Source organism: Rhinopithecus bieti, unplaced genomic scaffold (genome assembly GCF_001698545.2).
Source record: "Rhinopithecus bieti isolate Rb0 unplaced genomic scaffold, ASM169854v2 scaffold_9899, whole genome shotgun sequence".
Taxonomy (NCBI): domain Eukaryota; kingdom Metazoa; phylum Chordata; class Mammalia; order Primates; family Cercopithecidae; genus Rhinopithecus; species Rhinopithecus bieti.
Window position 1 is genome coordinate 5,981,015 of NW_016806979.1, and position 24,516 is coordinate 6,005,530.

Here is a 24,516-nt window from a genome sequence, read left to right on the forward strand (position 1 = left end):
TCTATATATATATATATATATATATATAGACAAATTAAAAAAAAATTAAAACCTACTATCCTATCGTCATTATGAGTTTGTAAAAGACCAGACGTTGGGCCAGGTGCGGTGGCTCATACCTGTAATTCCAGCACTTATGGAGGCCAAGGCAGGTGGATCACCTGAGGTCAGAAGGTGGATCACCTGAGGTCAGGAGTTCGAGACCAGCCTGGCCAATATGGTGAAACCCTGTCTCTACTAAAAATACAAAAATTAGCCAGCCGTGGTGGTGGGTGCCTGTAATCCTAGCTATTTGGGAGGCTGAGGTAGGAGAATCACTTAGAACCCAGGAGGCGGAGGTTGAAGTGAGCTGAGATTGTGCCACCGCACTCAAGCCTGGGTGATAGAGACTCCGTCTCAAAAACAAACAAAAAAACAGATGGCACACTTGACACAGCAGCTATGAGTTGGACCATGCACTTATGCACTCGCCTAAATGTATGGTGGTCCCCTGTTCCCTACCACAATCCATCTTTTTTTTTTTTTTTGAGACGGAGTCTCGCTCTGCCACCCAGGCTGGAGTGCAGTGGCCAGATCTCAGCTCACTGCAAGCTCCGCCTCCCAGGTTCACGCCATTCTCCTGCCTCAGCCTCCGGAGTAGCTGGGACTACAGGTGCCCGCCAACTCGCCCGGCTAGTTTTTTGTATTTTTTTAGTAGAGACGGGGTTTCACCGTGTTAGCCAGGATGGTCTCGATCTCCTAACCTCGTGATCCGCCCGTCTCGGCCTCCCAAAGTGCTGGGATTACAGGCTTGAGCCACCGCGCCCGGCCTAACTTTTGTATTTTTAATAGAGACGGGGTTTTGCCATGTTGACCAGACAGGTCTCGAACCCCTGACCTCAAGTGATCCGCCCACCTCGGCCTCCCAAAGTGCTGGGATTACAGGTGTGAGCCACTGTGCCTGGCCTCCCCGGCTACCTTTTATCTTATACTTACTCTTTAATCACAATCTTTTTTTTTTTTGAGGCAGGGTCTCAGCCAGGTACTGTGGCTCACACTTGTCATCCCAGCTACTTTGGAGGCTGAGGCACAAGAATCGCTTGAACCCCGGAAGCAGAGGTTGCAGTGAGCCGAGACTGTGACACTGCACTCCAACCTGGGCAAAAGAGTGGGACTCTTTTTCAAAAAAAAAGAGATAGAGTCTTATCCTGTCACTCAGGCTCGAGTGCGGTGGTGCCATCGTAGCTTATTGCAGTCTCAATCTCCTGGCCTCAAATGATCCTCCTGTCTCAGCCTCCCGAGTAGCTGGGACTACAGGTGCATGTCACAATGCCTAGCTAATTTTTATATTTTTAGTAGAGATGGGTTTTACCATGTTGCCCAGGCTAGTCTAGAACTCCTGGCCTCAAGTGATCCACCAACCTCAGCCTTCCAAATTGCTGGGGTTACAGAAGTGAGCCACTGTGCCCGGCCTTTTTTTTTTTTTTAAGACAGGGTTTTGCTCTTGTTGCCCCAGATGGAATTCAATGGCACGATCTCGGCTCACTGAAATCTCTGCCTCCAGGGTTCAAGATATTCTCCTGCCTCAGCCTCCTGAGTAGCTGGAATTGCAGGCGTCAACCACTACGCCTGGCTAATTTCTTGTATTTTTAGTAGAGATGGGGTTTCACCATGTTGGCCAGGCTGGTCTTAAACTCCTGACCGCAGGTGATCCACCCTCCTTGGCCTCCCAAAGTGCTGGAATTACAGGCATGAGCCGCACCCGGCCAATGTTTTTATTGCTGTTGTTGTTTTTGTTTGTTTTTTTTTAAGAGACAGTTCTTGCTTAGTTTCCCAGGCTAGTCTCAAACTCCTGTCCTCAAGTGATCCTCCCATCTTGGCCTCCCAAAGTGCTGGGATTGCAGGCAAGAACCACTGTGCTCAGCCTGAACACCATTTCTGATGCCTGGATATCATGCCCTAGTATGATTAATTTAAGCCTTTCTCCATTGATAATTTTGGTTTCTTCCAGTTTTTCCTCTGCTAAACAATACAGTGTTAAACATGCTTGAGCATACTTCTGTATGTGTTTGTAGCAGAACCTCTGCTAATCACTGTTTTGGTTATTTCCAGTTGTTTTGTTTGATTTCTAGCTACAAAATAACACTGGAATAAATTTCCTCATCCTTGCAGGGATTTTTTCTTTTTTCTTTTCTTCTTCTTTTTTTTTTTTTTTTTTAGAATTTAGTGTTTTGCTTTTAACATTTCTTTTTGTGTTCGTCTTGAGGACAGAGCCAGCCCAGGGCAGTGTTGCTGCATATTGTATGGATGAAAGGCTGAAGGCTGCCTCCTCTTGCAGGCTGGCTTCTGAGATTGCACCTTCTTCTCCTGCTACTCCTCCAAATCTATGACCCTTCAAGGTAAGAAGATGGTTCATGGGCAAGGGGTCTGGCTAGTCCAACCTGAAGAGAGGGGCTTCTGCCAAACAAGTATGCTGTGCTCCAGGCTATGCATCAGGGTGACTTGACAGTGTCCCAGCTCTCTCTGCATCCTAGTTACCTCTGAAAGCCACAGTCACCACTTTTTCTTCCTCTTTCCATCCTTCCATATGCCATTTACCTAGCCATCCCCTAATCCACCTACCCACCCATCCACCCATCAGTCTACCTCCTACTGGGTTCTCTCTTCACCAATCTCTCAAGCTCTCTTTAATTTCCTTCCCTCCCTCCCTCCCTCCCTCCCTCCTTCCTTTTATTTGAGACGGAGTTTCACTCTTGTTGCCCAGGCTGGAGTGTGATGGCGCGATCTTGGCTCACTGCAACCTCTGCCTCCCAAGTTCAAGTGATCCTCCTGCCTCAGCCTCCTGAGTAGCTGGGATTACAGGCATGCGCCGTCACGCCTGGCTACTTTTTTGTATTTTTTTGTAGAGATGGGGTTTCGCCATGTTGGTCAGGCTGGTCTTGAACTCCTGACCTCAGGTAATCCACCTGCCTTGGCCTTCCAAAGTGTTGGGATTACAGGCGTGAGCCACTGCGCCTGGCTTTCTTTAATTTCACATTCATTTATCTGCTCATCTTACATCTATCTACCCACCCACTCATTCATTCGTTCATTCATCCTTCCATACATTTGTCTCTCCCCTACCCATCCACCATCCATCATTCATCCAGTCATCTCTGTATCCATTCATCCTCCCACCCACCCATCATTCCATCTTTCCATCTACCCATCTACCGACCCATCTACCCATCCATCCATGCAAGCATCCATCCATCCACTCATCCATCCACCCATTCATCTGTTCATCCATCCACATAGTCCTCCCTCCCTCTATCCATTTATCAATCATCCATCCATCTACCCATCCATCCACCTATCTATTCACCAGTCCATTTACATATCTATCCACCCATCTGCCCATCCATCCATCCATTCATCCAGCACCCCCGCATCCATCCATTCATCTATGTGTCCGTCCATCCCTCCATCCAACTATCATTCCGTCTAGCTATCCATCTATCCATCCAGCCACCTATTCCTCCCTTATCTATTCCTCCCTCTCTCCATCCATCTACTTACCTATTCTTCCCTCCCTCCCTCTATCCGTTTATCCATCCACCCATCTATTCATCAATTGATTCGCTTATCCCTCCATCCATTCATCTGCTCATTCACTTATCTGCTCATCCATCCATCCATCCATCCACCCACCCACCATGTGTCCATTTTTCTGTTAATCTGCCTTTTTTTTTTTTTTTTTGGGACGGAGTCTCGCTGTGTCATCCAGGCTAGAGTGCAGTGGCGTGATCTCGGCCTCAGCCTCCCAAGTAGCTGGGACTACAGGCACCTCCCACCACACCTGGCTAATTTTTTGTATTTTTAGAAGAGCTAGGGCTAGGTGTGGTGGCTCACGCCTGTAATCCTAGCACTTTGGGAGGCCAAAGCGGATGGATCACAAGGTCAGGAGATCAAGACCATCCTGGCTAACACGGGGAAACCCCGTCTCTACTAAAAATACAAAAAATTAGCCAGGTGTGGTGGTGGGCGCCTGTAGTCCTAGCTGCTTGGGAGGCTGAGGCAGGAGAATGGCATGAACCCGGGGAGGCGGAGTTTGCAGTGAGCCAAGAAGGTACCGCTGTACTCCAGCCTGGGCGACAGAGCAAGACACTAGGTCTCAAAAAAAAAAAAAAAAAAAAAAAAGAACAGATGGGGTTTTACATGTTAGCCAGGATGGTCCGATCTCTGACCTCGTGATCCACCTCACCTCCGGCTCCCAAAGTGTGGGGATTACAGGCATAACCAGCGCGCCCAGTCTTTTTTTTTTTTTTTTGAGACAGAGTCTTGATCTTGTTGCCCAGGCTGGAGTGTAATGCCATGATCTTGGCTCACTGCAACCTCCTCCTCCCGGCTTCAAGCGATTCTCCTGCCTTAGTCTTCCGAGTAGCTGGGACTACAGGCGCCTGCCACCATACCTGGCTCCTTTTGTTTTCTTTCTTTTTCTTTTTTTTGGAGACAGAGTCTTGCTCTGTCACCCAGGCTGGAGCGAGGTGGCGTGATCTCGGCTCACTGCAACCTCCACCTACCAGGTTCAAACAATTCTCCTCCCTCAGCCTCCTAACTGGGATTACAGGCACGCGCCACCATGCCGAGCTGATTTTTGTATTTTCAGTAGAGACGGGGTTTCACCATGTTGGCCAGGCTGGTCTCGAACTCCTGAGCTTGTGATCCACTCGCCTGGACCTCCCAAAGTGTTGGGATTACAGGCGTGAGCCACTGTGCCCGGCCTACTTTTCTGTATTTTTAGTAGAGAGAGGGTTTCACCATGTTGGCCCAGCTGGCCTCAAACTCCTGACCCCAAGCAATCTGCCCACCTTGGCCTCCCAAAGTGCTGGAATGACAGACATGAGCCACCCCCCCGGCCAATTTGCCTTTAAGACTTTATTCATCAACTTAATTTACCTATTCATCCAAACCTTCATCTGTCTCTCCAACCCATCTACCATTCACTCATCGACTGATTCATCCTTTCAGTATCTAGTCCTGTATCTGTCTGTCCATCCAACTTCCAATCCTCTCACCATTTATCAGTCAAGATGCCCGCACACCCAATACCTACCCATTCACAGCTTAGAACCAAGCCCTATGACTAAGATGGGACGCAAAAATGACTCTGTCTTCTGGGATTCACAGTCAATGGGGAGAGGCAAATAATCTCCCCCACCACACTTCTCTATCCTTTTCACACGCGCACACACACACACACACCCACCACACTTCTCTATCCTTTTCACACGCGCACACACACACACACCCACCACACTTCTCTATCCTTTTCACACGCGCACACACACACACCCACCACACTTCTCTATCCTTTTCACACACGCACACACACACACACACATACACAGAGGCAAACAGGAAATTTCCAAAATATTGTGATCAGTGCTAAACCCAGGGTACATCCAAGATAAAGTTTGAAAAGCAGGCCGGGCGCAGTGGCTCACACCTGTAATCCCAGCACTTTGGGAGGCCGAGGCAGGTGGATCACCTGAGGTCAGGAGTTTGAGACCAGCCTGGCCAACATGGTGAAACTCCGTCTGTACTAAAAATACAGAAAAGTAGCCAGGCATGGTGGCACATACCTGTAATTCCAGCTACTCGGGAGGCTGAGGCAGGAGAATCACTTGAAACCAGGAGGCGGAGGTTGCGGTGAGCCAAGATCACACCATTGCACTCCAGCCTGGGCAACAAGAGCGAAACTGTGTCTCAAAAACAAACAAAAAACTAAAAGAAAGAAAAAAGAAAAGCAGTTAAGTGGTCCAGCATTCAGGTGTCATGCACTGTGTGCCAGAATGAAGTGGCCGCAGGATGACCTCTTGTCTGCAGGACCTGCTACACCCTGACCACCCCCTGCCGCCCCCACAGGCAGAGCTGACCTGTCCAGTAATCAAGGCAATGCAGCCAGCCACCCAGCTACAGTTCACGAACCACTTGTCACCCAATGGGCAGTGCATCCTCCAGCCCCCGCCCACCCCTAGTCTTCCGGACAAAATGGAGAAAACGCCTCCACAGCCCCAGCACGAGGGCCTCAAGTCCAAGGAGCATCTTCCGCAAGAGCCTGCTGAAGCCAAGACAGCGTCCCGCCACATCCCACGCCTCCGGGCTGTGGTGGAGAGCCAGGCCTTCAAGAACATCCTGGTAGATGAGATGGACATGATGCACGCCCGCGCAGCCACACTCATCCAAGCCAACTGGAGGGGCTATCGGCTCCGGCAGAAGCTGATTTCCCAGATGACAGCAGCCAAGGCCATCCAGGAGGCATGGCGGCGCTTCAACAAGAGACACATCCTGCACTCCAGCAAGTTGTTGGTGAAGAAAGTGAGGGCGGAGGACGGGAACATCCCTTATCACGCCCCGCAGCAAGTGCGCTTCCAGCATCCGGAAGAGAACCACCTTCTGTCCCCGCCCGTCATGGTGAACAAGGAGACCCAGTTCCCTTCCTATGACAATCTGGTCCTTTGCAGACCTCAGTCATCCCCCCTCCTGCAGCCCCCAGCAGCTCAGGGTACCCCAGAGGCCTGCGTGCAGGCTCCTCACGCTGCTGGAGTCCGGGGGGTGGCCTTCCTGCCACACCAGACAGTCACCATCAGATTTCCCTGCCCAGTGAGTCTGGATGCAAAATGCCAGTCATGCTTGCTGACCAGAACCATCAGAAGCACCTGCCTCGTCCACATAGAGGGTGACTCAGTGAAAACCAAACGTGTAACTGTCCGGACCAACAAAGCTGGGGTTCCGGAGACACCATTGTCTAGAAGGTACGACAAGGCAGTTATGGGACCATCCAGAGCCCAAACCCAGGGCCCTGTGGAAGCAGAGACCCCTAAAGCCCCCTTCCAGATATGCCCAGGGCCTGTGATCACCAAGACCCTACTCCAGACATATCCAGTGGTCTCCATGACCCTGCCGCAGACATACCCAGTGTCCATGACGACCACCACCCCACACAAGACTAGCCCTGTTCCCAAAATAACAATAACCAAGACCCCAGCCCAGATGTATCCGGGGGCCACAGTGATGACCAAAACTGCACCTCACACATGCCCCATGCCCACGATGACCAAGATCCAGGTGCACTCCACAGCTTCCAGAACTAGCACCCCAAGGCAGACATGCCATGCAACCATCACGGCAAGGCACCAACCTCAGGTTTCCCTTCTGGCCTCCATCATGAAGAGCCCACCCCAGGTATGCCCAGGGCCTGCGATGGCAAAGACCCCACCCCAGACACACCCGGTCGCCACCCCAGCCAAAAACTCACTGCAAACGTGTCTGGCAGCCACCATGTCCAAGACTTCATCCCAGATGAGCCCAGTTGGATTGACCAAGCCCTCACCCCAGACTCGCCTGGCAGCCATGATAACCAAGACCCCAGCCCAGTTACGCTCAGTGGCCACCATCCTCAAGACCCTGTGTCTGGCCTCTCCAACAGTGGCAAATGTCAAGGCTCCACCCCAAGCGGCGGTACCAGGCTCCATCCATGAGAACCCACCCAAGGCCAAGGGCACCATGAATATGAAGCAGGCTGCAGAGGCGGTGAAAACCTCATCCCCCTCCTATTTGGCTGAGGGGAAGATCAGGTGCCTGGCCCAATCACGTCTGGGAACTGGGGTCACCAGGGCTCCAGCTAAGCTTCCTTTGGAAGCTGAGAAAATCAAGACTGGCCCCCAGAAACAGGTGAAAACAGACATGGCATTTAAGACCAGTGTGGCAGTGGAAGTGGCTGGGGCTCCATCCTGGACAAAAGTTGCTGAGGAAGGGGACAAGCCATCTCACCTGTATGTGCCTGTAGACATGGCTGTCACCCTGCCCCAGGGACAGCCAGCTGCCCCACTGACCAACACCTCATCCCAGAGACATCTACCTTGCCTGTCCCAGAGACCACCGGCCACCCCACTGACCAAGGCCTTATCTCAGGGACATCTGCCCGTCGAGCTGACCAAGACCCCGTCCCTGGCCCATCTGGTCACCTGTCTGAGCAAGATGCATTCCCAGGCACATCTGGCCACAGGTGCCATGAAGGTCCAGTCCCAAGCGCCTCTGGCCACCTGTCTGACCAAGACGCAGTCCCGGGGGCAGCCGATCACGATCATAACCAAGCGCCTCATCCCAGCGCACCAGGCTGCTGATCTCAGCAGCAACACCCATTCCCAGGTGCTCCTAACAGGGTCCAAGGTGTCCAACCAGGCCTGCCCAGCACCTGGTGGCCTGAGTGCCCCACCCTGGGCCCAAGCCAGAGGACAGACGGACTCAGCCACAGCCCCACGGACAACGTGCCGGGAAGGGACCCTCAGGGACCCTGCCCGGCAAGCCTGTGAGGTCCCGGGTTACGCTGGTGCCCACTGATGCACCCACCAGACTTCCACATGCAATGTTGAGTCCTGGGGAGACAACGGAGCCACGCGTGCCCAGCCATCAATGCCCAGCCAGGCGGTGCCCTGCCAGGAGGACACGGTAGGCTCCCTGCTGGCTCCTGTGTGCTGAAGTACTGGTGTGCTGGCATCAGGAGGATCTCCGCCACTCTGTGGCCAAAGCCCTCTCCCAGGGGAAGTCCAGGCAGCTCTGAACCAGGCCCTGTCAAGGAGGTCCTGGGTGCCACTGTCGCCAGAGCCCTGCCCCAGAGCATGCTGAGCATGGCGCTGGTGAAGGCGCTGTCCTGGAGTGAGCTGCGCCTGACCCTGTCCCGAGCCCTGTCCCAGGGCGAGCTGCGGGCGGAACTCACCAAGGTCATGCAGGGTAAATTGGCCGAGGTGTTTATTAGCAAGGCTTTGACGGAGGAGGAGCAGGCAGCTCTGAGCCAGGCCTTGTGTCAGGGCGAGTTGGGCGCTCTCCTGAGCCAGTCTTGGTGTCGGGTGGCCCTGAGGACTGGAACTACCCTCCCCAAGGCCACCTCAAAATCAACAGGAAGCGGGGTGACTAAGACACTGGCCCCGGCGGAGGTGGCCTGCAGGAGGTGTCCGTCGGCCGCGTGGGGGCCCTCCCTGGGCCCTGTGAGACCACAGACCAGCAAGGTCAGGGATTCCCAGGTTGGGATCTGGGGATGCTTCACCATGGGCCAACCTGCCGGGCCCTTGGAGGAGATGGGGTACGGGGCCATCTTGTGGGGGTCACCCTGCTTATCTGTGGTCACTGTGGGGGCCTCTGTGATGGGTAGTGTCATCACCAGCATTCACCAGAGCTCCCTGACCACTGGCCTGTATCCCATGCTGTCCTGGCATCACCAGCATTCACCAGGGCTCCCTGACCACTGGCCTGTACCCCATGCTGTCCTGGCATCACCAGCATTCACCAGGGCTCCCTGACCACTGGCCTGTATCCCATGCTGTCCTGGGAGATGGAGCCCAGCAGGGACTTCTCCTCAAACCTGGATTTGAGCCCCAAGTTCCAAAAGGAAAATGCATACCTGACCCTAGAGCCTGGCACATTGGCATCAGATTTTAATCCCGAGGGGAGTGGGGAGGGTCCCAGTTTGCTCAAGCCGTCCCACGTGCAGCCAATCCCGAGTCTGTGGCAGCCTCTCATTGCCAGTGGTGTGGGCCCAAGCACGAACCAGCCCTCCATGACCTGTGGCACGGCCCCGAGCTGCCACAAGCCACATGTGGTCAGCAGAGTGGCCTCTCACCCATCGACTGGGGAGGGCAGGGTGGCCTCGGGTAGGCTTCCGTGCAGCGTGGGTGGTGGGAGGGCTGCCCATGTTCACCAGCCTTACCCCACCTGTGGGGGCCTGACTTGGTGTCAGTCCTCAGGGGTTAGCAGGGCACATCCTGGTCTCTACCAACCCTCAGTGGCCAGAGGCCAGCAGCAGGCATCCAGGGCTTCCAAGGAAAGCTGGGGGAGGAGGGCTCAGCCCCCAAATCGCAAACAGGCATCCCCGGGTACTAGGGAGGTGATAGACAAGGGGGCCCTAAGTCCCTTGCAGGTCACCATGGTGACCAAAACTCAGGTATCCAAGACTCGTGGTCTGTTTCAAGCTTCCCCCGGCAGTGCATTGGCTCAAGTTCGTCCCAAGACATCTGTCTGTGGACAGGGGAGGAATCGAACACAGGATTCTGTGTCTGCCCTGCTCTGCCCCCAGAAGCTGGCAACCGACCACCAGGTGTCCATCCTCGGTGAGCTGGTAGGTGGTTTGCCACAGGATCGAGACAGTGACCTGGCCAGGAGCTTCTCCCAGGGCTCTGTGACTTAGAATCAGGAGAGCAATTCCAAAAGCTCCCTGCAAAGCTCTAGCTCTCTCAGCCTTTCCACCATGTCTGTGGCCAGGCTGCCTGCTGTCAACAAGACAGATGAGTCATGGGAAGGCAATTTAGAAGGGGACCTTGCGGTGAAGTCCCTTTTTCCTCCGGAGTCCATGAGGACACTCCAGAGGTTTAAGGATACACAAGAGACTGAAACTGGTTATACATCTATGACCCTACACTTCCCCTACCGGCCCACTCCAGCCTCGGAGAAAGTACCCATTTTCCAACACAGCTCAGTGCCTAACTGCTTGACCTTGCATGTTCACCGGGGCTCAGAGGCTGAGATCCACAAGTTCTCCTTAGACAAGAACTCTGTGAATCTGATTGAGATGTCCCAGGCAACCATCAAGACAGAGCTGAGGAGGACTCTGTCTTTAGGTACTGTGGTCTCCACTGCATATAAGCCACCATTTGTGGCCAAGAGCTTGGCCCCAAGTGTGTCCCAGGCTACACTGGCCAGTAGGGTAGCCCCAAATCTAGGCCAGGCATCAGGGTTCAGTAGGCTGGCCCCAAGCCTATCCCAGCATATAGCATCCAGTAAGGTGTCCCCAAGGCTAACCTGCCCATCTATGGGTAATTGGGTGACACCAAGACTACCACACTCCTCTATGCCTAATAGAGTGACACCAAGATCAGCACAGCCATCTATGGTGACTAGATGGTCCCTAAGCCGAGGACGCCCATCAAGGACCTTTGGAGTGGCCTCAGACCAAGGTCACCAATCAGTGGCTAACTGGGGGTCCCAAAACTTAGCCCAGTCATCTATGGACAGTGGGGAGTCCTCAAGCCTAGTTCAGCCATCTCAAGCCCTTGGGGTAACCTCAAACCTAACCCAACCATTTCAAGCCTTTGGGGTATCCCCAAGTCCAGCCTACCCATCTCAGGCCATTGGGGAGTGCCCAACTCTGGCTCAGTGATCTCAGCCCACTGAGGTGTCCCCAAGCCCAGACTACCCATATCAGCCCACTGAGGTGTCCCCAAACCCAGGCTGCCTATCTATGGCCACTGAGATGTCCCCAAGCCCAGGCTACCCATCTCAGCCCACTGAGATGTCCCCAAACCCAGGCTACCCATATCAACCCACTGAGATGTCCCCAAGCCCAGGCTATTTATCTGTGGCCACTGAGATGTCCCCAAGCCCAGGCTACCTATCTATGGCCACTGAGGTGTCCCCAAGCCCAGGCTACCCATGTGTGGCCACTGTGGAGTCCCCTAGCCTGGCCCAGCCATTTCAGCCTACTGAGGTGTCCCCAAGCTCAACCTACCCATCTATGGTCACTGGGGAGTCCCCAAGCCTGGCCCAGCCATATCAGCCCACTGAGATGTCCCCAAGCCCAGCCTACCCATCTCAGCCCAATGGGGAGTCTCCAAGCCTGGCCCAGCCATCTCCAACCATCAGAGTGTCCCCAAGCCCAGCCATGTCATCTCAGACTGTTGGAGTGCCCCCAAGCCTAGCCATGCCATCTTACACCATTGGAGTGTCCCCAAACCTAGCCATGCCATCTTATACCATTGGAGTGTCCCCAAGCCTAGCCATGCCATCTCAGACCATTGGAGTGTCCCCAAGCCTAGCTCATCCATCTATGGCCATTCAGGAGTCTCTAAGCCTGGCCCAGACTCCTCAGGCCACTGGGGAATCACCAAGGTTGACCTGGCCATCTTAGGTCACTGGGGTGTCCCCAAGTGTAGCCCACCAATCTGTGGCCAGTAGGGTTTCCCCAAGCCTAGCCCAGCCATCTCAAGCCAGTGGGATGTCCCCTAGACGAGATTACCCATCAGTGACCTCCAGGGCATCCCCAAACCAAACTCACGCATCTATAACCAGCAGGATATCCCCAAGCCAAGCTCATGCATCTGTGACCTGTAGGGTGTCCCCAAGCCAAGTTCATCGATCTACACCCAGTGAGGTATCCCCAAGCTTTGCCCAGCTGTCTCAAGCCACTGCAATGCCCTTAAGACTAGCCCATCAAACTATGGCCTGTGGTGTATCCCCAAGCCTAGCCCAGCCGTCTCAAGCCACAGGGATGTCTTCGAGTCTAGCCCACCGACCTATGACCTGTGTGGGGTCCTTAAGCCCAGCCCAGCCATCTCAAGCCATTGGTGTGTCCCCAAGCCTAGCCCACCCATCAGGACCCCGTGGGTTGTCTCCAAGCCTAGCTCATCCATATGTGGCCAGTGGGGTGGCCCCCCGCCTAGTCCACCCATCTCAGACCACTGCAGTATCCCCAAGGCAAGCCCAACCATCTGTGGTCTCCAGCCCAGGCAAGACATATTCATCCTGTACCCTAGCCCCCAGCCTAGCCGAGCCAGTCATAGCCCCTGGCCTATTCCCACCATCTGTGGCCCACAGGGAAGCCCTAAGCCTGGCTCAGTCACCCCCGGACTCTAGGTTGGCCCCAAGCTGATCCCAGCCATCTGTGGTCAGTGGTATGTGTCATGGCCTCAATGAGCCATGCCGAGGCTCTAGCCTGGATTCAAACCTGCAGCGTTCAAGGGTGAACTCAGTAGCCCCGTGCCTGTGTCACCCATCAGCGTTTGTTTCAGTTAGCCTGGGTGGACCACATCCCCCTGTGGCTGGAAGTATGGACCAGGGTCCGAACCAGCCATCCCTGGGTACTGGGGTGAACCTGTGTGAAGAGACTTTGATGGTTAGTGAGATGGTATCCAGCCTCCCAGACTTCAAGTTCAATGACTTGTCCCTTGGGTTCCATCATCCACCCAGCATTGGTGGGAGGCATGTGTGTCAACCCTCTGTGGTTAGCGTTTCAACACCAAATCTCTCCCATGCTGATGAGGAGGTCTGTCGTATAGGCCAGCAAATCGCGCCTCTGTTCAGGGGTGTGGCTACAAGACATCCCCAGGGGCCCTTTGTTGATGCTATGTTCCTTAGTGGGTCTCAGGGGACCACGTCTCCTGGCCTAGCTGGGAGTCTCCCCTGGAGAACCATAGCAAGTGGCATGGGCCAAAGTCAATGTCAGGTGGCTTCCCTTGCATCCCAGGTCTTAGAGGTAGGTGTCCCTTTGACACATCTCTCTGGAACCATAGGGATGGCCCCTAGCCCCTCTCTGGCTTCAGTGCCCAACAGAGTGGCTGTGACTCCGTTTCATCTTTCCCTGAAAAGCGTGGGCCCCAGCAGCTCCCAGATCAGTGTGGTTATTCCAAAAAACGTAGACCGCTGGCACCCTTCTGAGGCACCCATGGTCCCACCCAGTTACCATCAGAGAGATGTGATTCCTCAGGACTCCCTGAGGAGCCCGGCTGGTCTTGGTGCGGCAGGGAGTTTCGTAGCCAGTAGGATGAGCACGGGCGCAGTCCCAGGCACTCTGCCTGGTGGCATGACCTCCGGCCTTCCCCCAGGGTCCACCGTCCGAGGCATGGGTCAGAGCCTTCCCGCAGGCTCTGTGTCCAGTTGGGTGGCTCCCAGCCTGATGGCAGACAGCAAGAAGCCGAGTCTATCTGTAAGACCCTCCGCTAGCTTAGCTGCTCCAAACTTGCTCCTAGGTTCAGTAATGAGTGGGGTGAACCCAGGTGTCTCTCCTGGATCTGTGCCAATGATGGGGGCCTCTAGTGTGGCTCAGAGCTGCTCCAAGGTGTCCGTGGTGATTGGCATCACTGCCCCTCCTTACCACAAAGCCCTGGCTGGGGAGAGGTCTATAGCCCCCTTGCAGATTCCCCACACCACCAGCCTGGCTCCAGGTCACTCCTCAGCCCCGGCAGCTAGTGACACAGTCAGGAGTCTACACCGAGTGCCCACGGTTCTGTCAAGAGCCTACAATGGAGCCAAGATGCTGGGATAATGCTATCTGGGGCCACAGGGGACCAAGCCGAGCTGGGAGAATTGGATGGGCCTTTGTCCCAAGTGTCAGGATCAAGCAGATCCAATGACCTAATCAGCAAAGCTGGGGTCACTGGCGCAACCCCGTGGATGTACCCCAGTCCTCTGGGAGCTGATGGGGGCCGCGATCATAGGTCCCCGTCTGAGAAAGGGACTCTTCCCCAAGGCCATACACCATTGTTCAGGGAGGTGGCCCCCAGCCATGCTAGTGGCATGGTCCCTGTCCCTTTCCAGGCCCTGGGTTTAGCCACTAAGACCCTCTCCGTTTATCAACAGGAGTCTGTTGCTCATGTCATACCCCCAAATCACTCTTGGGGTACAGTGGCTTCTAATGTATTCTCAGGGTCACCCCAGTTGGCCCGTGGCAGTACTGAGGCTTTCAGATTGCTTTCAAGGTCTGTGGACAGGATGGGGAATCTTAGTCTTCCTCAGAAGTCAGGGACCTCCAGCATGGTCTCACATGTGGCACCATATCTGTCCTCGGCTAGAAGGGCATCGTCCAGTCCCTTCCGGACAGAAGCTGTCCCCAATCCACTCCAGAAAACAGTGTCTGGAAACCTGGCTCAGAGCAGCCGCTGGGACTCCATGGACCCTAAAAACTCCTACAGATCCATGCACGGTAGTATTGTTCCTGAACTGCTAGAAAGTTCTATGGCCAGGGTTAGGCCCTTCCAGTATGTGCAAAGACAACCATCCCAGGCCTCAGCCCAAGGTGGTACAAACTTCACTGGTATGCCCTCTGCAGAGGTAAGGCCCATCATCTGCACTGGGGAGATAGCGCACTCCTCGGCCCTTCCTCCCCTGGCCCTGGGAGTTCGGAGGGTGTCTCTAGGCTACCAGTCTTCCCGGAGTGGTTCCCTGCTGCCCCTTGTTAACCAGGAGTCACCGTGGGGATCGCAGGACTCCTATAGCCCCCAGAATCCTGCCATTAGTCACAAGGCATCCCTGAACTCCACTATACTCCAGGGCCCCGTGGACGCTGGTGTGGCTAGTAGCCAATCGTGGAAACGCGTGTGGGAGCCAGCCAGGGGTGCTGCGTCCTGGGAGACCCGGCGCAACAAGGCAGTGGTGCATCCCAGGCGGTCCGGGGAGCCGATGGTGTCCATGCAGGCTGCAGAGGAGATTCGCATCCTCGCAGTGACCACTATCCAGGCGGGCGTCCGTGGCTACCTGGTGCGTCGCAGGATTCGGGTGTGGCACCGGCGGGCCACGGTCATCCAAGCTACCTGGCGCGGCTACTGCATGCGGCGGAACCTGGCACACCTCTGCAGAGCCACCACAATCATCCAGGCCGCCTGGCGCGGCTACAGCACCCGCCGGGACCAAGCCCGGCACCGGCAAATGCTCCACCCCATCACGTGGGTGGAGCTGGGCGGCCGGGCCGGGGTCATGTCTGACCGAAGCTGGGTCCAGGATGGCAGAGCCAGGACAGTATCCAACCATCGCTGCTTCCAGTCCTGCCAGGCAAAAGCTTGCAGCGTCTGCCACTCCCTGAGCTCCAGGATCGGGAGCCCGCCCAGCGTGGTGATGCTAGTGGGCTCCAGCCCTCGCACCTGTCATACCTGCGGACGCACCCAGCCCACCCGCGTGGTGCAGGGCATGGGCCGGGGTGCTGGGGGTCCCGGGGCAGTGTCTCAGGCCTCCGCCTACCAGCGGGCTGCCCCGAGTCCCAGGCAGCCATGTCGCCGGGACAAAGCGGCCATAGCCATTCAGTCCGCCTGGAGAGGTTTTAAGATCCGCCAGCAGATGAGGCAGCAGCAAATGGCAGCGAAGATGGTTCAAGCCACCTGGCGAGGCCACCATACCCGGAGCTGTCTGAAGAGCACAGAGGCGCTCTTGGGACCAGCAGACCCCTGGTCCAGCTCACAGCACACGCATTGGCCCGGCATCTAGGACCCTGGCTCCCTGCAGTGGGGACTTTATGGGAGGCACTCGTGGCTCTCTGAGTCTGATGAATAAAGTCCTCCACAGCCTACATCTTGGGTGATGTGTTCTGGGTTAATGGAAGTGGCTTGGGTATAGTGGGGGAATCTGGAGCATCCCAGAGGGAAGAGAACTCTGAAGTTTCCAACCATGCAATATGCATCTGGGGTCTGTGGCCAGGATGAGGACCTCAAATCTTTCCTGGAGGTCAGGGGCCACCAACGTGGTCTCAGCTGTGCCCCTGCCATATCCACCTACAGGTAGTGGGGTGGTGTCCAGCCTGTCCCAGATGGAAACTGTCCCCAGTGCACTCTAGAAATGTGTCTGGGACCTGGCCCAGAGCACCCACCTCGAGTCCCTCACCCCTAAAAAATCCTACGGGATTGCTGGGCGCCGTGGCTCATGCTTGTAATCCCAGCACGTTGGGAAACCAAGACGAGTGGATCACCTGAGGTCAGGAGTTAGCGACCAGCCTGGCCAACATGGTAAAACCCCATCTCTACTAAAAAAAATACAACAAAAAAAGGCCAGGCACGGTGGCTCATGCCTGTAACCCCATCACTTTGGGAGGCCGAGGCAGGCGGATCACCTGAGGTCAGAAGTTGGAGACCAGTCTGACCAACATGGAGAAACCCCATCTCTACTAAAAATACAAAATTAGCCAGTCGTGATGGCACCTGCCTGTAATCCCAGCTACTCAGGAGGCTGAGGCAGGAGAATCACTTGGACCCAGGAGGCAGAGGTTGTGGTAAGCCAAGATTGTGCCATTGAACTCCAGCCTGGACAACAAGAGCTAAACTCAGTCTCAAAAAAAAAAAAAAAAAAAAAAAAAAAATTAGCCAGGCACGGGGGTGCACACCTGTAATCGCAGCTACTTGGGAGGCTGAGGCAGGAGGTCCCTTGAATCCGGGAGTTCAAGGATGCAGTGAGCTGTGATTGTGCCACTGCACTACAGCCTGGGCAATGAAGTGAGACCCTGTCTCTAAAAAAAAAAAAAAAGGGGGGGCACAGTGGACCATGGCTCATGCCTGTAATCCCAGCAGTTTGGGAGGGAGGCTGAGGTGGGTGGATCACACTTGAGGTCAAGAGTTCGAGACCAACCTGGCCAACGAAAATGATGAAACCCCGTCTCTACTAAAAAATACAAAAACTAGCAGGGTGTGGTGGTGTGCACCTGTAATTCCAACTACTCAGGAGGCTGAGGCAGGAGAATTACTTGAACCCGGGAGGCAGAGGTTGCAGTGAGTCGAGATTGCATCACTGCACTCCAGACTCCAGTCTGGGTGACAGAGCAAGACTCTGTCTCAAAAAAAAAAAAAAAAAAAAAAGAAAAGAAAGAAAAAGAAATCTGTAATAGAAATTCTAGAAGGTTAGAAGGTTTCAGTCATGTCCCCAAAAGGCCCCAGTCTGGGTGAGACAGAGGAAAGAGGAGGACAAGGGCATCCCCAGCCCTGCGGTTTCAGGGACAGGAGGGAGGTGGGGGCAATAGGGGCTCCCAGAGGGGGCAACCTGGCAGGAGGAGGGCAGAGGGAGTGACAGCAGGGGTTCGGGCTGCTGTGGAGCCAGAAGCAGGGGGAAAGGGGATGTCGGGCAGGGGTCTTTAGTGGATGACTGGCTTTGAGAGCTTCTGGGTCGTCATGTTTAGAAGGGGTGGAGTCCAGGTGAAGAGGGTGAGAACCACACCCTAGGGGAACAGGAGCTCCCCAGGGAGGTCCCACACCCTGAAGCCCCACCTACGCCTCGCCCCTGCACAGCCCCGCACTCTGCCAGCAGGGAGCGCACGCCCAGGTGCAAGGAGCTGGCACCTGGGCACACGCCTGGCCACACACCTGTGCAGAGCCGGTGGCAGGCCCTCCCGGCACAGGAATGGCGCGCCCCCAGCTGCCGCCACTTCTGCTTTTGGTGCTGGTGCTGCCACTAAAAGCTAATAAGAATGACTCTAACAGTACTCCCTACACAGGTAAGAGCTGGTAAAAGGGAGTCTCAGCTTCCAGAAAGCAGAAGGGTGGGGGTGGGGGACGCACAGCCCAGTCACACACCTGGCTTCTGGACCCCTCCCTCAGGCCACGCTGGTCCGCCAGCGCTCCGGGGAAGGCTGGCCTTTCCCCTAGAAACAGAGCAGCTGTGAGGACAGATGAGGCACCGCTGCTCCCCAGCCCTGGGGCTGTGGGTTCTGCAACTCCAGTGAGCCCTGAACCGGCTGGAGGCTACAGACAGCCTCACACCTACTTTGAGGCTCCTTTTCAAATCTATTCCTTTTAGCCTATCCGCAAAGGGAGAATGGCGAAGACCTCAGGGCCATGGGTGTTCAGGGAACAGGGACTCACTTCCTGGTCGTCAAACATCTGTGGTTCCCATGAGAAGTTCTTCTGTGTGTCTGCCTTAATTCCCTCTTGCTCTCCTACAAGACAGTGCCCAGGGTGGAGGGGAGGAGCCTTGAACTTCTCGCATTCCCTTCTTCTGCCCTTTACCTGCCACTGTGTCGTCGCCCTCTCTGACTGGTGTCCTACCCCCCAGACCTGTAATAGCAGAGCAGAGGCCACCATGGCTGAAATGCTCATTGCAGGGAAGGGTTTCATTCAGAAGGCACCACTTGTATTCCCATTTCACAGCTCAGGAAACTGAGACTCAGTCCAGCTTGTCCCAGACTCAGATTAGAACTGGTTGACTTGGCTCATGTGAGCCTCCCAGTCTAGGAGTCTCTGGGAAAAGCAAACACCCAACACAGTGCCTAGAAACAGCTTTATTTTTACCTTCTGGTCAACTCTTCAGCAGCTCACCAGTGCCTACTCAGTGCCAGGCACTCAGCAGGGCTTGTGTCCTCCAACTCTTCCTTTTTCAAGTCCACAGCTTTTCCTCAGTTCACTAAGTACTCAGCTCCCCAGAATTCTGACTTGGCTTGGGGTCCACTATGGCCTCTGAATCTTCTTCATTTCAGCAGAAACAGAGGACAAAGTTCCTTGAAGGGCCTTCTGCCCACCTCCCCAGTCACCTCAGGCCAGACCCTGTGCTATTCTGGGCCTCAGTTTCTCATCTGTCAAATGGGAATGAAGTCCAGCCCGAGTTCCATGCCTCTTCTAGGCTCAGCTGTCATCCCCACAGGGACTGGGGGGCTACATAGAGATCCGGGGAAGGCAGCATGTGGACCCAGCCCCCTCTCAGGGCCAGTGTTCAGTGTTATTTCCGCGTTTCTGCTGCCTGGGGTGAGTCAAGGAGGAAGCACGAAGTTTGGCCCAGAGCAGAGTGGATGGGTGGGGCAGAGAGTTGATGAATGAACTTGTAAGCACCTAAGAGGCCTAGACACCTGGAACTGGGTGCGAAGTCATTGTGGGAGGTGGCTCATGAACTATTTACCCGCCCTCAGCCTGGTCCCTGGACTCCATGCCTGGGATGGGATGGGAGCCAGGAAGTGGTTGGACTACCGTGCGGGAGGGTGGGTTCCAGAGACGTGTTCCCAGGGCCTGTGTCTTTGTGTCTTCCATCAAAGTTGAGGTTAGCCTAGGGGTACCTGGGGAAAATTAGGGCTGATCCTCTCTGAGCTCATAGGTGGATCTTTATAGTTGAGTGTCACTGTACACTCACTATGTTTCTATTCTATTGTGTTTTGTTTTTTTTTGAGACGGAGTCTTGCTCTGTCACCCAGGCTAGAGTGCAGTGGTGCCATCTCCGCTCACTGCAAGTTCCGCCTCCCGAGTTCACTCCATTCTCCTGCCTCAGCCTCCCGAGTAGCTGGGACTACAGGCGCCCGCCACCACGCCCGGCTAATTTTTTGTATTTTTAGTAGAGACGGGGTTTCACCTTGTTAGCCAGGATGGTCTCAATCCCCTGACTTCATGATCTGCCTGCCTTGGCCTCCCAAAGTGCTGGGATTACAGACTTTGACCCCTGCCCCTGGCTTTTTTTTTTTTTTTTTTTTTTTTTAGAGACGGGGTCTTGCTCTGTTGCCCAGGCTGGAGTTCAGTGGCATGATCATGGCTTACTGCAGCCTTGAACTCCCGAAGTCAAGCGATCCTCCTACCTCAACCTCCTGAGTAGCTGGGACTAGGCATGTACTACCATGCCTGGCTAATTTTTGTTTTATTTTTTTGTAGAGACAGGGTCTCGTTATGTCTCCCAGGCGGGAGTGCAGTGGTGCAGTCATGGTACACTACAGCCTTGAATTCCTGGGGTCAGGAGATCCTCCCGCCTCAGCCTCCCCAGTAGCTGGGAGCACCTAGCTTGTGTACACCCACTATGAACCTCACTGATGAACTGTCAGAGGCGCGAACTCCACATGATTTCCATTTTACAGAAAAGAAAACTGAGTCCCAGAAAATTTAAAGGAGCTGCCCAGCGCTGCCTGGAATGCAGTCACTCCCCATATCCAAAGGGCTTCTAGAGCTCTGAGCCAAGAGGAACGCTGATCTGCACTTGAAACCGGGCTGTAGGACTTCAGACAAGGAGCATGAATTTGAGGGGGAGCCTCAGTTTCCCACTGATTGCTCACATGGTGTCCTAAATCTTTCGGGTCTCCCTATGACCTGGGCAAATAAATTAATTAAAATAAAATAGGCCGGGCGCGGTGGCTCAAGCCTGTAATCCCAGCACTTTGAGAGGCCGAGACGGGCGGATCACGAGGTCAGGAAATCGAGACCATCCAGGCTAACACGGTGAAACCCCGTCTATACTAAAAAATACCAAAAACAAGACGGGCGAGGTGGCGGGCGCATGTAGTCCAAGCTTCTCGGGAGGCTGAGGCGGGAGAATGGCGTAAACCCGGGAGGCGGAGCTTGCAGTGAGCTGAGATCTGGCCACTGCACTCCAGCCTGGGCGACAGAGCGAGACTCCGTCTCAAAAANCTGATTGCTCACATGGTGTCCTAAATCTTTCGGGTCTCCCTATGACCTGGGCAAATAAATTAATTAAAAATAAAAATAGGCCGGGCGCGGTGGCTCAAGCCTGTAATCCCAGCACTTTGAGAGGCCGAGACGGGCGGATCACGAGGTCAGGAGATCGAGACCATCCAGGCTAACACGGTGAAACCCCGTCTCTACTAAAAAATACCAAAAACTAGCCGGGCGAGGTGGCGGGCGCCTGTAGTCCCAGCTACTCGGGAGGCTGAGGCAGGAGAATGGCGTAAACCCGGGAGGCGGAGCTTGCAGTGAGCTGAGATCTGGCCACTGCACTCCAGCCTGGGCGACAGAGCGAGACTCCGTCTCAAAATAAATAAATAAATAAAATAAAATAAAAGATGGGGCACGATGGCTTATGCCTGTAATCCCAGCACTTTGGGAGGCCAAGGCGGGTGAATCACCTGAGTTCAGGAGTTCGAGACCAATATGGCCAGCACAGTGAAACTAAAAATGCAAAAGTTAGCCAGGCGTGGTGATGCACGCCTGTAATTCCAGCTACTTGGGAGGCTGAGGCAGGAGCATTGCCTGTACCCAGGAGGTGGAAGCTGCAGTGAGCCGAGATCGCGCCACTGCTCTCCAGTCTGGGTGACAGAGCAAGACTCCATCTCAAAAAAGAAAAAAAAAAAGAGAGAGCGAGAGAGAGAGAGAGACTCACTATGCTGCCCAGGCTGGTCTTTAATTCCTGGGTTCAAGTGATGCTCCCACCTTGACGTCTCAAAGTGACGGAATTACAGGCGTGAGCCACCGAGCCCAGCTTCCAATGATGTTTTTCTTTTCAGGTATTACGACCTCAGAGTACAACAGTATGGAGACATCATCTCTCAGCTCTCTGATTTATTCTCCCTTCACCCACAACACCCTCAGTTCAGGGGAACCCCCCAAAACCTACTCCAGCCCCCTGAGTTTGGAGACAGGCTCCATGACCCACCTCAGCCCCTCAAGTTCAGGGGCAACCCCTACCATGCAGCCTAGCCCCAGCTCCACAGAGTCAAGAATGATTCCCTCGTCCCCACAACCAGAGACAACCACGCACCCTAGTTCTGGTTCCCCCAATGGAGAGCTCACCCCCTCTTCCCATTCCACCCTCCCCAGTTCCGAATCCCTGACCCCGCACTGGAGCCCCACTTCCCACAGCCCCGGAACGGAGCCCTTGACCTCCACTGACCAGACCTTGGAGCCCCCTGGCCCAGGTAAGTATTAAGAGATTTGGGTGTTTGTAGGGAGGTGGCGGGAGTAACAGACTGCAGTTTCAGAACTGACCACTAGGGAGAGGTACAGCTCTGAGAATGCTCTAGGAAGGGCTTGCTGTCTCTGCTCCATTGTCTAAAGCCCTTCATGCTATGGGCATTTATTAAGTGCCTAGTGTATGTCGGGGCTGGGCACGCAGCGATGGGCAAAGAGAGAAACTAATACTTGCTGTGGTGGGGAGACAGGTTATACATTATGTTTTTGGGCCTGGACAAAATAGCAGGACTTTGTCTCTACAAAAAAATCTAACAATGGCTGGGCGCGGTGGCTTACGCCCGTAATCCCAACACTTTGAGAGGCCAAGGGGGGGGTATATCACGAGGTCAAGAGTTCAAGACCAGCCTGGCTTGGTGAAACCCCATCTCTACTAAAACTACAAAAATTAGCCAGGCGCAGTGGCAGACGCCTGTAATCTCAGCTACTTGGGAGGTTGAGTCAGGAGAATCGTTTGAATTCAGGCGGCAGAGGTTGCAGTGAGCTGAAATCGCACCACTGCACTCTAGCCTGGGCTGCAGAGTGAGACTCCGTCTCAATAAACAAACAAACAAACAAACAAACAAATGGCTTGGCGTGGTGGCTCACATCTGTAATCCCAGCACTTTGGGAGACCAAGGCGGGCGGATCACCTGAGGTCAGGATTTCAAGACCAGCCTGGCCAACATGGTGAAACCCCATTTCTACTAAAAATACAAAAATTAGCCATGCATGGTGGCGGGTGCCTGTAATCCAGGCTACTTGGGAGGCTGAGGCAGGAAAATTGTTTGAACCCAGGAGATGGAGGTTGGAGTGAGCCGACATTGCACCACTGCACTCCATCCTGGGAGACAGAGCAAGACTCCCTCTTGGAGGGAAAAAAACAAACAAACAAACAAACTCCGTCTCAAAAATAAATAAATAAATAAATAAATACATAAATAAATAAAATTTAAAAATTAGGCTGTCAGTGGCTCACACATGTGATCCCAGCACTTTGGGAGGCCGAGGCGGATGGATCACCTGAGTCAATGAGTTTGAGACCAGCCTGGGCAACATGGCAAAACCTCATCTCTACTAAATATACAAAAATTAGCTGGGTGTGGTGGCACACACTTGTAGTCTCAGCTCCTGGGAGGCTGAGGTAGGAGGATCACTAGATCCTGGGAGATGAAGGGTGCAGTACGCTGAGATAACACCACTGCACTCCAGCCTGTGTGACAGAGCAAGAGCCTGTCTCAATTAAAAAAAAAAAAAAAAAATTGGTCAGGCATGGTGGTGCATGCCTGTAATCCTTGCTACTCGGGAGGCTGAGGTGGGAGTATCGCTTGAGCCCAGGAGATCGAGGCTGCAGTGAGCTGTGATCACACTACTGCACTCCAACCTGGGTGACAGAGTGAGACCCTGTCTCTAAAATAAATGATTAAAAAGTGGCAGCCTCAACTGGAGAGGGAAGAGAGTTCAGCTTCCTGAGAACAGACTTAAAAGGCTCTGGGCCCTGGTGGGTGTCTTAGGCTTGGCGGCAATAGGGCCCAGGGCTGACTCTGAGCTCCTTCCCGCAGCTCCAGGTGACACTGGGTCCCCTGAGTTACACAGGAACCCGGCTGTGGTGGTGGTCGTGTGTTTGCTGGTGTCTCTTTTGCTCATCGGGTCTGTGGTCATGGCTGTGAGGTTCTGTCACCGGGATGAGTCCACATTTGAGAAACTGGATGAGGTGTCCATGGTAAGGTAAGGGCTTGGCTGAGGGCTCAGCCCCTGGGGGCCAAGGCAGGGTTGGGGGAGCCACCCTCCCAAGCAGGACCAGCCTGGGCTGCAGAGCCCGTTGGTGTCTGAATGACTCCCTGTGTGTTCCTTCCTCAGGGATCCATGAATGACAGATTGTCCTTTGCCCACCACCTCCAGGAGTGAGCCCTGAGGAGCCAACAGAGATGCGGGCGTGCATGGGGCTGGAGTGCCTGGGGAGGAGCAGAACCTGAGGAAATAAACACCCTACCATTCATCCAAGGCCTCCTGAGTTATGGATTCGTGTGACAAACATTAGCTGAGCACCTACTATGTGCTGGGCTCTGTGCTGGAGTCACAGTGGGGACCATGTCTTTACTCTCAGGGGAGCCACAGACTCAAGGCGGGGACAGATAAGAATCAGGAGATCACTTGGCTGGGCGTGGTGGTTCACACCTGTATCCCAGCACTTCGGGAGGCTGAGGCGGGCAGATCTCCTGACCTCAGGAGTTTGAGACCAGCCGGGCTAACATGGCGAAACTCTGTCTCTACTAAAAATACAAAAATTAGCTGAGCATGGTGGCGGGTGCCTGTAATCTCAGCTACTCAGGAGGCTGAGGCAGAGAATCTCTTCAACCCAGGAGGCAGAGGTTGCAGTGAGCCGAGA

General features: G+C 54.4%; 3 protein-coding genes across 6 annotated transcripts in view; all 3 read left to right on the forward strand.

The window, feature by feature from the left end:
* The window catches only part of IQCN (IQ motif containing N), a 20,310-nt gene extending 4,244 nt beyond the window's left edge, over positions 1–16,066 (forward strand). Inside the window, 8 exon segments of the mRNA XM_017879454.1 lie at positions 2,251–2,378; positions 5,887–5,993; positions 5,995–8,247; positions 8,249–8,287; positions 8,289–8,327; positions 8,329–8,593; positions 8,596–9,029; positions 15,058–16,066. Coding sequence (XP_017734943.1) covers positions 2,366–2,378; positions 5,887–5,993; positions 5,995–8,247; positions 8,249–8,287; positions 8,289–8,327; positions 8,329–8,593; positions 8,596–9,029; positions 15,058–15,984 — 4,077 coding nt within the window. The 5' untranslated portion in view covers positions 2,251–2,365 and the 3' untranslated portion in view covers positions 15,985–16,066.
* Positions 12,669–14,075, forward strand: LOC108534219 (uncharacterized). Its single transcript, XM_017879455.1, has one exon. The coding sequence runs from the start codon at positions 12,686–12,688 to the stop codon at positions 14,051–14,053; it is 1,368 nt and encodes a 455-aa protein (XP_017734944.1). The 5' UTR covers positions 12,669–12,685; the 3' UTR covers positions 14,054–14,075.
* A 1,727-nt stretch (positions 16,067–17,793) lies between the features above and the next one.
* CIST1 (colon, intestine and stomach enriched 1) lies at positions 17,794–24,135 on the forward strand. 4 transcript variants are annotated; one of them, XM_017879588.1, is made up of 4 exons: positions 17,794–17,974; positions 21,686–22,096; positions 23,690–23,855; positions 23,988–24,135. In XM_017879588.1, the coding sequence occupies exons 1-4, from the start codon at positions 17,881–17,883 to the stop codon at positions 23,995–23,997; spliced, it is 681 nt and encodes a 226-aa protein (XP_017735077.1). In that variant the 5' UTR covers positions 17,794–17,880; the 3' UTR covers positions 23,998–24,135. The 4 variants fall into 4 exon arrangements, with proteins under 4 accessions (XP_017735077.1, XP_017735075.1, XP_017735076.1 ...); XM_017879586.1 differs by having other exon boundaries at positions 23,690–23,850; positions 23,988–24,126; XM_017879587.1 differs by having other exon boundaries at positions 24,030–24,122.
* Positions 24,136–24,516: the final 381 nt, after the last annotated feature.